We start from the raw sequence: 18988 nt of genomic DNA, 5'->3' as shown, positions 1-18988 counted from the left end.
AGAATTTGGGTGAACTTCACAAGGAATAGACTGAGGCTGGGGTCAAGGCATCAAGAGCCACCACACACAGATGTGTCAATGAATTTGGCTACAGTTGTCGTATTCCTCTTGTTAAGCCACTCCTGAACCACAGATAACGTCAGAGGCGTCTTACCTGGGCTAAGGGGAAGAAGAACTGGACTGTTGCCCAGTGGTCCAAAGTCCTCTTTTCAGATGAGAGCAAGTTTTGTATTTCATTTGGAAACCAAGGTCCTAGAGTCTGGAGGAAGGGTGGAGAATCTCATAGCCCAAGTTGCTTGAAGTCCAGTCTTAAGTTTCCACAGTATGTGATGATTTGGGGTGCAATGCCATCTGCTGGTGTTGGTCCATTGTGTTTTTGAAAACCAAAGTCACTGCACCTGTTTACCAATAAATTTTGGAGCACTTCATGCTTCCTTCTGCTGACCAGCTTTTTAAAGATGCTGATTTCATTTTCCAGCAGGATTTGGCACCTGCCCACACTGCCAAAAGCACCAAACGTTGGTTAAATGACCATGGTGTTGGTGTGCTTGACTGGCCAGCAAACTCACCAGACCTGAACCCCATAGAGAATCTATGGGGTATTGTCAAGAGGAAGATAAGAAACAAGAGACCAAAAAATGCAGATGAGCTGAAGGCCACTGTCAAAGAAACCTGGGCTTCCATACCACCTCAGCAGTGCCACAAACTGATCACCTCCATGCCACGCCGAATTGAGGCAGTAATTAAAGCAAAAGGAGCCTCTATCAAGTATTGAGTACATATACAGTAAATGAACATACTTTCCAGAAGGCCAACAATTCACTAAAAAAAAATTTTTTATTGGTCTTATGAAGTATTCTAATTTGTTGAGATAGTATTGGTGGGTTGTTAAATGTGAGCCAAAATCATCACAATTAAAAGAACCAGACTTAAACTACTTCAGTCTGTGTGCGTTGAATTTATTTAATACACGAGTTTCACAGTTTGAGTTGAATTACTGAAATAAATGAACTTTTCCACGACATTCTAATTTACTGAGATGCACCTATATAAAGATGTATAATGATCATAAATGTAAATGTGCAACAGTTTCCAAAATGTATAAAACATCCATATGTACTGTATATATCCCTATAAATATACATTTTCATATGCAATGTTGAATTAATTGAATAACTGTTATATGAATGCCAGAAAGTTTGTACACTATTCAGTTGGTGTATGCAATGAATAAGAAAATTTTCACGTCAGTTTCTGTCTAAATTAAACCCAAGTTGTTCCTCACTTTGATATTGGATGAAATCCATGAAATTTAGGTTTAAATCCGATCATACATGTATTTTACAAGTGAGGATTCAGGCTCTTGACGAAAAATGCAATGTCAGAATTTATTCTCCTCTTCTGTTTTCATTTTCTGGAACTATTTATATTTCAGTATTTAGCCAAAATTTCTTCTTTTTGTCTCTTGTTTTTCAGAGATGTTTTTTTCGATGGGTCCTGGCTATATGACCAGCAGTGTGTTGTCAACACGCTCTGGGAGTGAATTGTCAGACAGCGACATGGAGTCGTCCATTCATAGCCAGAGCAGCCTGGTTCAAACAAACCCTCTGTCTCCACAGGTCAGTGCTGTTGTGAACTCAATTGTGTAAAGGTCTTCTCTAATGAAGTTCAGCATATTTTGTATTTCTGATGTTCATTCAGGTGTCCAAACGTTTTTCAGAGAATAACAACAAAATTCACGTCAGACTTGGTTTGAACAGCTTGGAACAACTTTTTGTCTTGTAAAGACGCATTAGATTTGCTATATAGCATGCCACATCTATTTTGTTAATTCTTTTATCTTTTATTTTTAGTAGGCTATTATGCATGCACTTTTTCTGACCACACATTATTTGATAGGCTACATTTTCACAACTCAATTGTCCATCAACCTGTTATGCTGCAGCTATCTATGTACAGTGTATGATTGGCTTGCACTTTTATACGTTATACGTCTCTTACAGGGAATGCTCAACTGTCCTCGTCGTTATCCTGTACCAGGATCCTTATCTAGTTTGCCTCAATGTAGCAGACCTCCCAGTATGTATCTAAACCTGTTTTAAACAACACATGTTGTGTGTCACTGCATCCCATTAAAGTTTTCTCTTGCAATCTGTCATCAGTCTTTGTTTTGTTTTTTTCCCTATAGAACGGTCGTCTCGAAGCGGTCAATCAGAGCCGCTGAAACCAGACTCCTTGCTCCGCCTCTCTCTGGGTGGAGTCACACTTACTCTGTTAGAGCAGGACCCGCCTCCCGGGCCAGACGGGCTCTCCACATTGGCTGAGGTGTCACAGTTGTTTTTCCGTGAGCTTGGGTTCTTTAAGGACAGCATGTTCAGTGAGAGAGACTTCCACAATCTGAGAGGAAACTTTGCTAAAGCATGTCCCCACTCCCACATCAGGTACGGCAGGAATTACCTGCTATACTCACCTACGGTATATGCATGTCCAAACACTCTTTTTAACTCTCTCTGACCTCTGGTCATTAGGGTGACCGGTGCAGCAGTGCAGCTGGCTTGTGAGATGCGTAGTGCAGGGCGGCACACCCGAGCCACGACTTCTGACCTCTCCTTCAGCAGGCTGGAACTGCTGGAGTGCCTGTGGGACTCGGGTGGTCCACAGTACACAGAGGTAATAATTTTAATAATAATAATAATAATAATTTGATTGGTGAGTTATCGAGTTTTACCAAAATCTGATTTACAGTGCAGATTTTAAAACAATATTTTATTATTATTATTTTTTTTAATTTCAGCTGAAGTCCACTTATTTAAAATGGTAGTCAAAATTGTAGTAAACATACAGTGAAGTTCAATTTTAATATTTTATCATTTTAATAACACTAATACAGTGTGTATTGGTTACAATGTGTATCTAGGTTAATGTTGATTTATAAAATTAAATAAAACTGAAATTGAGATATTGCTTAGTGTGATTATCAAATTGAAAAGGCTGCACTTTAAATAAATACTTGCATGTCAACAAAATAGCTCTTCAGCTTCTCTGCAGTTTTCTTTCAAAATAAAAACTGGATGGTTTGAACGTTTGAGAATTCAGAAATTATGATATATATATATATATATATATATATATATATATATATATTAGAATATCATCAAAAGTTGATTTATTTCACTAATTCCATTCAAAAGTGAAACTTCTATATTATATTCATTCATTACACACAGACTGATATATTTCAAATGTTTATTTCTTTTAATTTTGATGATTAGAGCTTACAGCTCATAAAAGTCAAAAATCAGTATCTCAAAATATTAGAATATTTAAATTTGAGTTTGAATAAATGACCATCCCTACAGTATAAATTTTGGGTATCTCTTGTTCTTTGAAACCACAATAATGGGAAGACTGCTGACTTGGCAATGATCCAGAAGACGAACATTGACACCCTCCACAAAGAGGGTAAGTCACAGAAGGTCATTACTGAAAGGTGTGGCTGTTTACAGAGTGCTGTATCAAAGCATATTAAATGCAAAGTTGACTGGAAGGAAAACTTTGGGTAGGAAAAGGTGCACAAGCAACAGGGATGACCGCAAGCTTGAGAATACAGTCAAGCAAAGCCGATTCAAACACTTGGGAGAGCTTCACAAGGAGAGAACTGAAGCTGCAGTCAGTGCATCAAGAGTCACCAGCTCAGGCGTCTTCAGGAAAAGGGCTGCAAGCCACTTCTGAACCAGAGACAACGTCAGAAGCATCTTACCTGGGCTGTGGAGAAAAAGAACTGGACTGTTGCTCAGTGGTCCAAAGTCCTCTTTTCAGATGAAAGTAAATTTTACATTTCATTTGGAAATCAAGGTCCCAGAGTCTGAAGGAAGAGTGGAGAGGCACAGAATCCATGTTGCTTGAAGTCCAGTGTGAAGTTTCCACAGTCTGTGATGATTTGGACTGCCATGTCATCTGCTGGTGTTGGTCCACTGTGTTTTCTGAAGTCCACGGTCAACGCAGCCATCTACCAGGAAATTTTAGAGCACTTCATGCTTCCTTCTGTTGACAAGCTTTATGGAGATGCTGATTTCATTTTCCAGCAGGACTTGGCACCTGCCCACACTGCCAAAGGTACCAAAAGCTGGTTCAATGACCATAGTGTTATTGTGCTTGACTGGCCAGAAAACTCGCCTGACCTGAACCCCATAGAGAATGGGGCATTAATTACCCCATACTTTCTTGTCAAGAGAAAGATGAGAGACACCAGACCCAACAATGCAGATGAGCTGAAGGCCACTATCAGAGCAACCTGGGCTCTCATAACACCTGAGCAGTGCCACAGACTGATCGACTCCATGCCACGTCGCATTGCTGCAGTAATTCAGGCAAAAGGAGCCCCAACTAAGTATTGAGTGCTGTACATGCTCATACTTTTCATTTTCATACTTTTCAGTTGGCCAAGATTTCTAAAAATCCTTTCTTTGTATTGGTCTTAAGTAATATTCTAATATTTTGAGATACTGATTTTTGACTTTCATGAGCTGTAAGCTCTAATCATCAAAATTAAAAGAAATAAACATTTGAAATGTATCAGTCTGTGTGTAATGAATGAATATAATATACAAGTTTCACTTTTTGAATGGAATTAGTGAAATAAATCAACTTTTTGATGATATTCTAATTATATGACCAGCACCTGTGTGTGTGTATATATATATATATATATATATATGTATATGTGTTTTTTTTTTTTTTTTTAACCTTCAGCCCTGCAAACAAGCTTTTGAAATCACAATTGTTATCAGGAAAATCACATGCATTAACTAATGTTAAGGGATTGAACCTTATTGTTAAAGGGATAGTTCACCCAAAAATTTAAATTCTGACATTAATTACTCACCCTCATGTTGTTCCAAACCTGTAAGACCTTCTTTCATCTTCAGAACACAAATTAAGATATTTTTAATGAAATCCGAGAGCTTTCTGTCCTTCCGTAGACAGCAACACAACTGACACGTTCAAGGCCCAGAAAGGTAGTAAGGACATCATTAAATAATCCATGTGACATCAGTGGTTCAACCGTAATTTTTATGAATGCGAGATTACTTTTTGTGCGAAAAGAAAAGAAAAAACAACTTAATTCAACAATTTCTTCTCTTCTGTGTCATAATTAGAATTCACGAGAATACCATGAAGCATGCGTGTGCATTCCTTTCTTTGCAAACAAGCCACAGCGCATCTGGGTTCTACGTCAGAACGCCAGCTGCGTCAGCAGAATCACACACATGCTACTCTTGTAGCTTCATAAATTACGGCTGAACCACTGATGTCACGTGGACTATTTTATCGATGTCCTTACAACCTTTCTGGACCTTGATTGTGGTAGGTCCCTTGCTGTCTATGGAGGGCCAGAAAGCTCTTGGATTTCATCAAAAAATATCTTAATTTGGGTTCCTAAAATGAACAAAGGTGTGTAATTAATGACAGAATTTTCATTTTTGGGTAAACTATCCCTTTCAGTGTAACTAATTAGTTTTTCTAATCATTTCCACAATCTCTCTGACCCCTAAAAGTTAAAATAAGCTTGGGATTAAATAGCTGGATCTTGAAGAATACATGCAAATGACCTCCACTGTGTTTGGCTGACCTTCACATACTGGCCAAATGCTAAACACTGATTAACTTTTTGAACTCTATTTAAATCAAAGAGCAAGTTCTGTTTTTCATTATACATTCTCTTGAAACACTTTTGTTACATCATTTTGTTGAGTATTTTGTTTAATTTTTAATCGCTGTTGCACTCTAGACCACAATCTAAACTGTCAAAACAGTCAAACGGCCATTCAAACCAGAAAATTACCAGTTGGTCGCCAGATTATTACAGTTGTGTAATGGTGTATTACAGTCACACGTCCGAGGCTTTGCCAACTGCTCAGGGAGAATTTTAAACAGATGTGAATACAGTTTGAGTTACGACAAGTCAGTCGGCCAAAACTTTGAAAATCCAGCAGGAGACATCATGCAGGCTGATGAAGGTTCTGGAAGAGTTCCTTTAAAATGAGCATGTGCGTCCACACGTTTTCTTTTCCCAGCTCTTGCAGTTCCAGTCAGCCGGTCTCTTCACAATGGGCACCACTGCCAGACCCTGTGCCCAGTTCCACCACAGTCTGTCTGAGAAGCACATGCGTAAGGTACTACAGTCCTATGACATTGATTTGTGAGAAGTGTTTGTGTCTTTTATACTTCCAGTGATAGATCTATATGAAACTGTTTTTCCTCTTCTCCTATAGAGTGGAAGCAGGCGTCGTGTGATACGCAGGGACAGCTCTCTGCGAGTTGAGCTCGGGGAGCTCAGCTCTGAGTTGGACCTGGATATTATAGGCCGACTGGAGGACATCCTGCAGGCCCTGAGGCACTGTCCAGCGCCGCCTCAAAGAAACACAGCGCAGGCTGCAGAGGTCACTAAACTCTCCTGATCGAAAACAACAACATAATACCCCTACCTCAGCTAAAAATGGTTTATTTTTTTAACCTTATACAGTGACATTGTTTGTAATGTATGGTTTAATCCTCTGTCTTTTTCTCTGCAGTCTCATTTGTTGGAGCTCCATTCTTCTCTCCTGCTTCAATCTCCTTATGCCGTATTGAAGGTCCGTTTCCCCATTCCTGACCTTCGACCCCTGGGGCTGAGGCGGCCCCTGAGCCAGCGTGCAGTGCGAAATGAGATCTTGAACTTGCAGATCTCTAATCTGGAGCTGAAGTCTCAGCAGGGGCCAGACGTTCAGCAGGACGGCCTCTGCAGCCCAGGGGCCAAACTCACCAAACTACTGGAGGCCTGCTTCACTGATATGCACGGTAAGGCATCCAATTTCTTTTCTTTTTTTCCAGTTATCATATACGCTAGCGTTCAGAGGTGTGTGGTCAGTAAGAGTATGTTCCTAAGCAATTAATACAGCAAGGACATATTAATCAAGATTTGTGTTTCTAATAAATGCTGCTCTTAATGTAACTTTATATTCATCAAAGAATCCTATTAAAATGTATCATGGTTTCCACAAAAATATTAAACAATGATAATAATTAAAAATGTTTCTTAAGCAGCAAATCTGCATAAATGAATGATTTCTGAAGGATCATGTGATGCTGAACAGGATAATAACTGGAGACTGGAGTAATGATGCTGAAAATTCAGCTTTGCATTACAAGAATTAATTATTAAAAATAACTATTTTCTAATTTGTAATCATTTTTAAGAGTATTACTGTGTATTGTATCACTTTTTTATAAATATTGCTAGTCAGTGCACATTATTGTAAAGGGAAAAATATTTTTGAAATCTTTCATCAAAATGTAATAACCATATAATTTAGTTTTATGATATAACCAAAGCAAGTAATATTTTTTTATTGTTATAATCAAATATTATAAATAATATAATGTATAAATAATAATATCAGCTTAAAGGTGCAATAGGTGATTGTCTTCAGAAACATTTTTTGTTATGCTGGTTGAAAGTCTCTTCACATCCTGATAGCAATCATTAAGTAAAGTGGTCTAAATGTATTTATATATTCTGTGGAAGGCGTAGGACCAAGAAATGTTCGTCCAATCAAAATTCTCGTTCCGAGCATTTATATTGACTTTCCTACCTGCCTGTCAACATGTGTATTTGCATACCTCTGCGTCCCGGGTTCACGCAGACAGGATTTGTCATCAGTGCGGTTATGTACGCTATGCAGACAGAGCAAGAATGGCAGACAAACATCAACAACCTCACCTTACTTCCTGGTATTGTAGTACTGTTACTAACTGTGCTATGAAGTTTTCTCACCGGTGAATGACACATGTATTGTAGTAATGTTGTCTCTGGTCGTCTGATCTGTTCGCGTTCGTGCGTTCAGGGGGCGTGGCTTTGGACGGCGATTTACAGGGAGGGTGGGACGTTCGCGTTCAGTGCTATCAGGCTAAAGTTAGCATTTTCCGAGATCTCCTACTGCACCTTTAAAGGGATAGTTCACCCAAAAATGAAAAATTTGTCATCATTTATTCCTTCTCATGTATCTTTCTTTTGCTGAACACAAAATAACATATTTTGACGAATGTTGGTAGCCAAACAGTTGCTGGTAGCTGTTGACTTCCATGCTAAATAAAAATTATTTTCAGCTTTTTTTTATTTTTTATTATTGAATTCTGTTTCTTTTTCAGTCTGGTTGGATTAATTTTAAGGTCTAGTGTTCAGGATACAGTGGTATTTTCTCTCTAAACTCACCTGGAGTGTGTATGTGTGTGTGTTTTAGGAGTGTATGAGGGCTGGGAGGGAGAGGCATTTCCCTGTATCCGTGTGCAAAAGAGCCCAGATCCACAGAACCCTGATGGCATTCCCAGGTGAGTTAGAGAGTGTATGCGTGTCTGAGATTATGCTACGAGTACAATACAATGTGTCATATCAATCTTTAGTTGGATGAACACACCAAATCTTAGGAAAGCATTTGTAGTTCCCTCTCTTAGTTTCCTCTCTTTTCCATCTATAGGATTCAGATACGAGTGAATGAAGGGGTGGATTCTGACAGTACGGGTGTGTGTGAAGGGGTGAACAGGGATCTGGGGCTGGGCTCCATGTCTCTAGAGAACCCCTGTGAACTCAGAGAGAAGAACAGCTCTCCTTTCTCCTCCAACCGCACTATGTTTGAGACAGAAGAGGTACGTCCACTCCGCCCATCTGTCTGGCTGTCTGTCTGTTTTTCATTTCTGTACTTGACTCGTTCTCCGTCTCTGTCTCAGATGGTAATCCCAGCAGACCCAGAAGAGATGGATGAGTTTCAGACTCAGTGTATATGTCAGTGTCAGTATGTGGTGGATATTACGTTTCCCGTAGCCTACATTCTCCTGCCCAGTAAAGAGGCTTTTCTGAGCGTCTATAACAGGTATTGCTCAACACATTCAAGAGAATTAACTTTTGAAAAAAATGATCTCCAAAAAAGACTTTTAAATGCCCTTTTCAGTATTAATGACCATTTCAGATTATATGAATGTTGTACAAACAAACAAACAAAAAATAAAATAAAATAAATGCCATGTAAAAATAAAGCCATGTTTGACTGATGTCAAGCTCCACTATCTCTTTCTCCCCAGGATTAATAATGATCTTTTGATGTGGGAACCTCCTCCACCTCCTCCGTCCCCTCCTCCTGCTCCTCCTTCTTCTTTTCAAAGTTCTCGTAGTTCCTCCCACCATCACAGACCTGAGGAGGATGAATTTTACCTCTGTAAATCTGCCTTCAGGCTGGGTCAGTCATGCTCATCTTAAGTGCTTTTTATGTGCTTTTGTCATTTTTATTAGTCTCTCTTTTTATATTTCTATATGGCTTTAATTGATTTTTGTTTTAGTTTTAGTAATTACATTTATTTTATTTAAATTGGTTGCTAAGGCAAGTTTTTCCATCTTTCCATAATTTTTATTTTATTTTCATTTATTTTATTTTATTTGTTTTAGTTAACAGCAACAACAATGTTTTGGCTTCAGTTAAAGATTATTCTTCTTTTCACTCATCATTCCAGAATCTGACTCTGAGGAGGAGGAGCCTCAGTTCTTCTCAACCAACCAATCAAAACGAAGGAAACAGTTAGAGCCTCAATCCAGCCACGCCCTCAGTCTGCTCTGTTTAACAGTGCTGATTGGCAAAGGTCGCCTCCAAGCCATGACGGACTGCAAGGTAAATGTGAAAAAAAAACTGCATGATAAATTGTTGTAGCCTTGTTACAAAATTATAGAAGTTAACACCAATGGCAGTAAAAATTCACTTTACTCGCATCAAATTCTGAAACCATTCCTTTGAAGAATGAAGCTGGACGTAAAATGGACCTCTGTCATGGAGAACTCATTTTGGACTTGGAAGGAGGGAAGATTTTTAGTGTGACGCAACATCAGAACAATCCCAATCTCAACTTCCTGACCATAGAAAGCAGAAGAGTAGAGCTGTACCATAAAGGTGAGCTGTTAATCCATTTAAAAGGGGTCATGCACTGAGAAACCAAAATTCCCTTGATCGTTTCACATTTAAGAGGTCATTGTACTATAAAAACATCCTGTAAGTTTCAGATCTCAAAACTTTCTTGTTAGTCTGAAACCAGCTTATATTGAAGCCAGTCTGCCAAAATGTCAGGTTTTGAAATGTACTACTCTGTGATGTAATAGTGTGGCTAAACACCGCCTCCGCAGAAGATCAACGTCTGTTCCTACATCACTGCCTGTTTAGCCCTGCCCACCAATTCGCGCATGCAGTGTAAATAACGAGAGGTGAACACAGGTATACGCAGAAACCAAACAATAAAGATGAATCCGAAGACAACAAGACGCTGTGCAGTGCCAAGCTGCCTGTACACAGTCTTTGCATTTCCTTCCTTCTGATCCCTAGAAAAGAGTGGATGAACTTTATTTTTAATTAAATTCCAGATTGCGTCAGTAAGAACTTGGTCCTTTGTTCACTTCATTTTACCGTGGATTCATTTACAAACAAGGCACAATTCGATGCAGGATTTTCAGAAAGATTGAAACTAAAAGATGATGCGGTGCCAAATATATTGGGTCAAAACAGGACAGAAAATAGCCTATTACTTATAAATAGTTTTTTGATGTAAAACAATTTGATGTTATAACATTATAAGTGGACATCAGAGAACTACAAAATAAATAAAATAACAAATGCAGTTCATGACCCCTTTAAATGGCATCTAACCTCTTATACTCCTATAGTTTTTGCATGTGAAAAAAAGTTATTATCCTGTTCTGAAAGGCAAAATGTTGTTTTTGTGTCTTTGGCTCTTTATATAGCCGAGGTCCCAGACTCCCCTATTCCTGTGAAACTGGAAATGCCCAGGTTCACTTCCCCGGGTCATCTGGACCCTACCATTTACCCCACAGAAGTAGGGGTGAGCAGTGTTGGTGGCCGAGAAACCAACGTTCAGATGCTGTCGACTGCCATCAAGATCACATTAGATCTTGAAAGGAATGTGAAGGTCTGTGCTATTTCATCTTCTTGTTGCCTGTCAGTTGGGTTAATTATGGGATGATTGTTGTTTGTGTCATTTATAAGTATTCGTCTAATTTTTTTTGCAGGAGTTTCTGGTCGCACTGCGACTCCATGGTGCTACTTTACGACATCACATGGCGTTAACCAATCATAGTTGGCATGAGCAGGTACCTGTTGGTAACTAGATTAGATATCAACTTAAAATAGGTGTGTGGATCTGTCATGAATGTTTGGCTAATGTGGATTTTTAATATATTTCTGTATTTCTATATAGCTTTAATATATTTTTATTTCAGTTTTAGGAATTTCAACTGAAATTTATTTCAATTAGCTGCCATGGCAAGTTTTTCTTAAAAGTACTTAAAAGTCTTTTAGGTTTTTCATCCAATATTTAGATTTATTTTTATTTATTATTTTTTTTATATTTTTTATTAATTTTATTTTGTGATAGTTTTAGTTTACAATAACATCACTGTTTTGACTTTAATTATGTATTATTAGTAGTAGTAATTATTTATTTCTGATATTTTTCTGCATTCTCTATCAATGCTATTTTAGTCACATTGAGATACTTTTATAGGTTTTATTAATGTTAATTAGTTTTTATTTTTATATTTTCCATTTTTATTTTAGTAATTTTGTGTTTGTTTTTTGTTTTCATTCATTTTTAATCCAGTTGTAGTTGTTTTAGTACATCAAGTTAAACTGAATGTTGCTACTATATTGCAACTAGCTGAAATAAAAATAATTGTTAGATTTCTATACTTTATTTCAGTCAATGCAAATAACTCAAATGTGTTTTTTTATGATTTTAGTTTCAGTTAATTATAATAACACTGTTCTCTATACAGATTGTTGATTTCCTTGATGTCATTGATGATGACATTTTAGGCTACACCCCACCTGCCGTCATCACGGTTCTTCACACTCACCTGGCCACCTGTGCAGTGGACTACAGGTATTGTAGTAACACTGAATGTTTGGTCTCACAAATACTCTTAGTTCATTCTGTAAACTTTCTTTCATTTCTCCCTCCAGGCCGCTTTATCTTCCTCTGCGAGTTTTGTTTACAGCTGAGTCCTTTTCTTTATCCAGCAACATCATTGTGGACACTGCGACCTTTCACCTCAGGTACTGGTCATTGTGGTGTGATCTTAAATGGTTGCACTGAAATTAATTGATTGGACCTAACAGCGCTGAAATCTTCTTTTAGGTTTATTTTAGATGACTCTGCGTTGTACCTGTCCGATAAATGTGAAAGTGATACTGTGGATTTGAGACGAGGTACAGAACAAACATAGCTTTTAAAATCTTATTTTGCATTAATGTCTATAGGTGGGCCACCCCTAATTATATTGTTTTTGTGTGTCTCAGACTATGTGTGTGTGTTAGACATTGATCTGCTGGAACTGGCCATAACAACTTGGAAAGGAACTGACTCGAGTAAACTGGTTAGTTTCACCTCCATTTGCTTGAAGATTTCATAGCATTTCTTTTTTACAGTGTGCATTGTAAGTAAATTAATTTATATAACTGTGTTACATAGGTAGTTTTATTATTTTATTTGTATAGGTCCCAGTTTTATTTTTTGAACTTCAAGATTTTGTTAATTAATTAAAATTAATAATAATATTAATTATTATTATTAAAAATGTTATGTATTTGTTATATTTGAATGTAATGTTTTTTATATTGATATATTTTATATTAATTATTTTGTATGTTAGACCAATCTAGGGGTTTTGAGTTAAAAATGTATTATTATTATCATTATTTGTATTATTATTTAGTGCTGTGCAACGAATAATCGCGACTAATCGCATCCAAAATAAAAGGGGTTTTTTTGTACATAATGTGTGTGTGCTATTTATATTTATATATAAATACACACACATGCATGTATATATTTAAGAAAAATGTTATGGTTATATATTAAATATATTTATATATAATATAAATTATATGAATATAAATATATACATGTAAATATTTTTAAAATATATACTGTATGTGTGTGTATTTATATATACATAATAAAAATACACAGTACATACACATACATTATATAAATAAAAACTTTTATTTTGGATGAGATTAATCGCGATGAATCAATGCCCAGCACTATTATTATTATTGTTGTTGTTATTATTATTATTATTTAAAATTGTATAAAACTGTTACTATTTTATTTCACATTTTACCTTTCTTGCTAATCTCTTAATCATGGGATGTGGCAAATTAATTTTACTGCATATAAATATAAGCTAATATATTCCTTTTAAGGTTACAAAATTATACAATAATTACATAAAATGTTGTTTTAGATTAATTACAGCCTGACACAATGCTGGACTATGCAGTAGCAGCATTTATTTTACTCTGTTTTTATCTTCCATTTTGTTAATAACTATCTATGTTTCTTTAATACCTTTGCAGACTCAGCCGTTGTTCGAGCTTCGTTGTTCTAATAATGTAGTTCACGTGCACACCTGTGCTGACTCGTGCGCTGCTCTGGTTAACATGCTGCAGTACCTGGTTTCCCAGGGCGATCTCCACCCTCCCCCTCGCCACACATCCCCCACAGAGATCGCCGGACAGAAACTTCTGGTATGATTTTTTTTTACAGCTCTAGTATGGCTTTGTCCCATTTGTATTCAACTATAAAATCTCTCTCTTTTAGCTGTCAGAAAGTCCTGCCTCCCTTCCGCCCTGCCCTCCAGCAGAGACAGCAGAGATTAACCAGTGTGACCTCACAGATGCCTTGATTGACACCGAGAGAATACTACAGGAAGAGACCCAAGATTCTGGTAAGACTTTGGAAGTTGTTTATATATGAAGAGTTCAGATGCAAAAGCCTCTAAGTACGTCTGACGTTTTTCTTTAAAATGAGCTTTTCTTTCTGGCTACTATGTATAGGTTTCTATATAAGTACTGGTACTTCTGAATGGGTTGAGGCTGGGATTTTGCACATTTGAAGTGAAAATACTTGTATACTATGTGTGGAGAGCATTCGTTATCTCATTTTTGACCAAGATGGCTTTTAGAGGCTTTTGCACTGGAACTCTTCATGTACAAGGCATATCTATAACAACAAACTGTGTGCCATTAAGTTAATGTAGTTGTTTTATGACTAATCTTTTATAAATTTGAAAATAGTTTGGGGTTGGTATAATTTTGAAAGAACTCTTATGCTCACCAAGGCTGCATTTATTTAATCTAAAAGACAGTGAAATCAATAGTATTGTGAAGTATTATTATAATTTAAAATAACTGTTTTCTGTCTGAATATATTTTAAAAATCTAATTTATTCCTGTGCTTCCAAAGCTGAATTTTCAGCATCATTACTCCAGTCTTCAGAGTCACATGATCCTTCAGAAATCATTCTAATATGCTGATTTGCTGCTAAAAAATATTTCTTATCTCAAAAATAGCTGTGCTGCTTAATATTTTTTTGTGGAAACTGTGGTACTTTTTTACAGGAGTGAACAAAGTATAAAAGAACAGTATTTATTTGAAATAGAAAACTTTTGTAACATTATAAATGCATTTACTGACACTTTTGATCGGTTTAATCCTTGCCGAATTAAAAAGTATAACCAAAAAGACTCGAGTGTTTTAGATTAATGGTTTTACTTCTGTGTATTTATAAAGCAGGTTCTCCCTCCATTCGCCGAGCCTCACCTGTCTCAGTCTATCTGTTCCCGGGAGAAGCCCCTAAGCTCCGCCCCTCTGTTCTAGAAGGGGAGGAGTCTGATATTGATGGACTGGTCACCACAGCTATGGAAGCTCATGCAGATATGATGTCCGAGGAAGGATCAGAGGGTTCCACCGATAACGACGACTTCTGCATCCTAGAGGCTCCTGGGATGGGCATCCCAGTATGTACTCTGTTTTCATATTCTTCTCTAGCCTTTAATTAATACACTGGCAAAAAACAAATTTCATAAATATTACGTAAATAACATACTCCAATAAACCTGTTCTGTTTATAACTTTGAAAAATCATTTTTACAGTGCAGTTGCTCTCTCTCTCTCTCTCTGACAGCCTAGAGATGGTGAGCCTGTGGTGACGGTGCTCTCCCAGGGTCCTGTAAAGGTGCGGGATGGTTACTACTCTCGGCCTCGGGGCAGTTCAGATCTGTTGCGTGCCCCGGCCCGCTTCCCAGTGCCTCAGAACAGAGTGGTGCTCCGAGAGGTGTCTGTCGTCTGGCACCTGTATGGCGGCAAAGACTTCGGTGGCAAACCCAGCTCGGCCCACACACCACACAGCCATAAGTGAGTACAGCAGAAGGTCTGAGAAGCCAGACTTTGAGGGTGTCTGTGGATCTTTTCTTTGTTTTGAAACAAGGACTTGTTACAGATTACAATATTGCATTTTCTTTATGGTTCAGCTTGTTTTCACAAGACAACAGGTTCTGAAACAAGCTCTCCAAACGAGCCAGGTGTGAAAATGCCTTAATGTTGAAATCAAATACTATGAAATGTTTGTGTGTCACAGAGTTCGCTCAGCTGCTTCCGGAGCCCGTGGTTCTCCCTCTCGTTCAACGGGGCCCTCGCGCCCCCAGAACTCTTGGCGGTGGATTGGAGGAAGTGGGCGGCAGCACACACTGCTTATGGAGATACAACTGACAAAGGTATAATGTATTGCAATCAGTGATTTGAATATTCAGAAAGCCTTGTTTCTAGTTCTATAACCTCTTTCTCTCTCTTCAGGTCAGTTTCCAGCATGAGACGTACCCAGTGGTGGCTGCCCCTGCAGCAGGACCAGATGCAGAAGGACCTGGCCTCGGAGAACAGCCGATTTCCCGCCAAGTGTTTATTGTCCAGGAACTGGAGGTGCGAGACCGTCTGGCTTCCTCTCAAATCAACAAGTTCCTGTACCTGCACACCAGTGAGAGCATGCCGCGCAGAGCTCACTCCAACATGGTGAGTTAGAGAGCAGGATACAAAGTGAACAAGTTTGTGTTTGTGTGTGTGTGTGTGTGTGTGTGTGTTCTTACCCGGCTCAATTGTTCCTGTAGTTGACGGTGAAAGCGCTGCAGGTGATGCCTGAATCGGGTCTGGGCGGACCAGAGTGCTGTCTGAGAGTCAGTCTGTTACCACTGCGGCTCAATATCGACCAGGTACTCATTATGCGTTAACCATTTTTCAGCACAGAACAAAACATTTTTCATATCAGGCTTAGTAAAAGTCACATTTGTTTTCATTTCCTAGGATGCACTTTTCTTCTTGAAGGACTTTTTCAGTAACATGGCTGCAGGAGTTAATCCTTACCTATCCGTCGACCCTGCAGCTGAGGGTAAGTCTGCCCCCATGAATGAATGACTAAATTTATTTATTGTTAATTTATTACTTTTTTATTTATTATTATTATTATTTGTTTATTAATATTTTGAAATGGCTTTTATTTGTGTATTTTCAGTTTTCATTTTAAATTTAGTTTATTTTTTTAAATAATTTGTGATTTATTTATTTATTTTTGTATTTATTTATTTTACATTTTGTCTATTAGCCAAGGTTTATTTATATATATATATATATATATATATATATATATATATATATATATATATATATTAGCTATTTTGGTTTCATTCATTTTAAAAGGGTTTTTTTTGTTTGTTTTTTACAAATTTTAGTGCTTCAACTTCGATTTATATCAGTTTGTTGCTTTATATTTATAATAAATGTACACATTTATTTAGCCTATTTATTTTAAGTGTAATTGTGTATGGGCATTCTTCCAGCGAGGACTGATGTTCCTCAGAAGGCTTCAGACGACACAGATCCTGGCTCCGGACTGGGCCATGATCTGGCTGCTTCTGTAGAAACAACCTATAGTGAGCAGAGTTCCTCCTCCGCTGGCTCCTCGTCCTCCTCTGACCAGCCCATCTACTTCAGGTAGAAGATCTGGCATCAAACCACATGACCGTATCTAACAAAACAAATGTGTAAATCATAATCAATGTCCTTTTGCATTCTTTCTCTTTTAAGAGAGTTTCGTTTCACCTCTGAAGTTCCCATCTGGCTGGACTATCAAGGGAAGCATGTGGTTATTGAGCAGGTTGGTGATCGCTTATATAAAATAACTGATGCTGTATGTTCATGTAATCATAGTCAGTTTATCTGTGTAGTTTGAGTGCTTCGCTTAAGAACAGCAACAAAAGTTTGTGAATAAGATCAGCTGTTTTAGTTGAACTGCTATTAGAGTAACGTATATTATCTCTGGTTTCCTAGGGAACGTTTGCAGGCATCCTGATTGGTCTGGCCCAGCTGAACTGCTCTGAACTAAAGCTGAAGAGATTGTGCTGTAGACATGGGTGAACACCTCTTCATCTCTACTTTTTGCCTGCTTTACCTTTGCATCTAGATCTGAAGAGTGAGTTGTTTTGTTTCAGGCTGCTGGGTGTTGATAAGGTGATTCAGTATGCTGTGAACGAATGGCTCACAGACATCAGGAAGAACCAGCTGCCGGGGATTCTGGGAGGTGTTGGTCCCATGCATTCAGTCGTACAACTCTGTGAGTATGACATGTCACATCTTAGTTAGACATTGCTGTCTTTAGCCCCTTTTCCACCGCAAGAACGTTACCCAGGAACTGGGGACTTTGGGCCGTTTATTTATAAAAGACAGTGCCTATTTAAAAATGTGCTTTGCTGATTTCGGAGACGTGAGCTCCACGCGATCTCCGGGCGCTCAGTGCTCATGTATCCCGACGAGAGGACTGTAACCTCGGCTAGTCCTTCTGACATTTGCCGCTGGCTCTGATGTCTCTTTACTGGTATAATTCGCTGGTATAGTGATATAATTTGCTTTGGGTAAATCTAACAGGTAATCTTTGGTCTTTATTCTATTATTCTATTAATCTATTATTAAAATGAAAATGAAAAAAGGCAATGCTGTTTGATATAATATTTCGTTTCATTGTAATGTACATTCCCTGAACTACATTTCTGCGGCTATTAATATGTTTAAATGAAAACGAAGAGGCAGTGGTGTTTGATATCGTATTTCATCCTATTGTAAATACAGTGAGGAAAATTACAGTAGCCGAGGCGTGCTGACTGATGTTATCAAGTACGCTGCTCTTTGCAGAATTGCAGAAATTTGCGTTCTTGGTATTGAGAAAAGCGCACAGACCTACGTCACCAGACTATTTGCCTATTCCTCTCGGTACTTTAGACCGCGATGGAAACGCAGACATCAACAGGTCTGGGGTTAAAAAAAGTTCCTGGAACAAATTGTTCCAGGTAATTTCAGTGGAAAAGCGGCTTTTCTTTTAACTGCTCTGGATATTTAAAGGAAAGTACTGAAATCAGTTTAATGGTTATTAGACTGATTTCAGTACTTTCCTTTAACCTTTTTTTCAGTGATGTTTCTCCAGTGATGTTGGAATTTAATGACCATGAGGTTAATCTTGAATGGTCAGATTGCAATAAAGTTTTCTGTTCTCTGCAGTCCATGGTGTGCGTGATTTGTTCTGGATGCCGATAGAGCAGTACCGGAAGGATGGGCGTATTATCCGAGGCCTCCAGAGGGGGGCGGCATCGTTTGGCACCTCTACAGCTTCTGCTGCTCTAGAGCTCAGCAACAGACTAGTGCAGGCAATTCAGGTATATACTGCACACGCGCACATATAACCAAAATATTACTTCGCCATACTAGTCATTTTTATTTATTTTAATTACACATATATATATATATATTATTATTTTTTTTTTTTTTTATGTATTATTTTTTTATTATTATTTCTATTTATCATATTTGTATATTTTTCTTTATCGTGTTATTTTAAATTATATTGAATTTTATTGTGTAATTTTATGCTTTGTTTAATTATGACATTATTGAAAGATTTGTTGTCAATTTTATTTTAACTATTATATTAATATTTAATTATTGTAGTTTTTCTCATTTGTATACTTTTCGATTTTGTTACTTTACATATTCTTATATACATTTTATATTTCTT

The 18988-nt window shown here is 37.6% G+C and overlaps 1 protein-coding gene across 2 annotated transcripts in view; it reads left to right on the top strand.

Moving 5' to 3' along the window:
- atg2a (autophagy related 2A) overlaps window positions 1-18988 on the top strand; it is a 28862-nt gene that overhangs the window by 7181 nt on the left and 2693 nt on the right. The window contains exons 9-40 of one of the 2 annotated variants that reach the window (XM_058798104.1): window positions 1477-1619; window positions 2004-2079; window positions 2189-2441; window positions 2529-2670; window positions 6078-6176; window positions 6276-6443; window positions 6576-6840; window positions 8283-8370; window positions 8517-8685; window positions 8767-8909; window positions 9118-9272; window positions 9544-9698; window positions 9824-9974; window positions 10817-11001; window positions 11102-11182; window positions 11867-11973; window positions 12054-12146; window positions 12229-12299; window positions 12390-12466; window positions 13452-13622; window positions 13696-13822; window positions 14671-14894; window positions 15062-15291; window positions 15515-15650; window positions 15730-15942; window positions 16038-16139; window positions 16231-16315; window positions 16764-16917; window positions 17011-17080; window positions 17254-17336; window positions 17415-17536; window positions 18475-18629. In XM_058798104.1, the coding sequence (XP_058654087.1) occupies window positions 1477-1619; window positions 2004-2079; window positions 2189-2441; window positions 2529-2670; window positions 6078-6176; window positions 6276-6443; window positions 6576-6840; window positions 8283-8370; window positions 8517-8685; window positions 8767-8909; window positions 9118-9272; window positions 9544-9698; window positions 9824-9974; window positions 10817-11001; window positions 11102-11182; window positions 11867-11973; window positions 12054-12146; window positions 12229-12299; window positions 12390-12466; window positions 13452-13622; window positions 13696-13822; window positions 14671-14894; window positions 15062-15291; window positions 15515-15650; window positions 15730-15942; window positions 16038-16139; window positions 16231-16315; window positions 16764-16917; window positions 17011-17080; window positions 17254-17336; window positions 17415-17536; window positions 18475-18629 (4493 nt within the window). Of the gene's footprint in view, window positions 1-1476; window positions 1620-2003; window positions 2080-2188; window positions 2442-2528; window positions 2671-6077; window positions 6177-6275; window positions 6444-6575; window positions 6841-8282; window positions 8371-8516; window positions 8686-8766; window positions 8910-9117; window positions 9273-9543; window positions 9699-9823; window positions 9975-10816; window positions 11002-11101; window positions 11183-11866; window positions 11974-12053; window positions 12147-12228; window positions 12300-12389; window positions 12467-13451; window positions 13623-13695; window positions 13823-14667; window positions 14895-15061; window positions 15292-15514; window positions 15651-15729; window positions 15943-16037; window positions 16140-16230; window positions 16316-16763; window positions 16918-17010; window positions 17081-17253; window positions 17337-17414; window positions 17537-18474; window positions 18630-18988 lie in introns of both variants that reach the window. The other variant, XM_058798103.1, reaches the window with a different exon arrangement.

Source organism: Onychostoma macrolepis, chromosome 14, assembly GCF_012432095.1.
Source record: "Onychostoma macrolepis isolate SWU-2019 chromosome 14, ASM1243209v1, whole genome shotgun sequence".
Taxonomy (NCBI): domain Eukaryota; kingdom Metazoa; phylum Chordata; class Actinopteri; order Cypriniformes; family Cyprinidae; genus Onychostoma; species Onychostoma macrolepis.
Note: the sequence above shows the minus strand (reverse complement) of the source record. Positions and strands in the feature narration are given on the sequence as shown.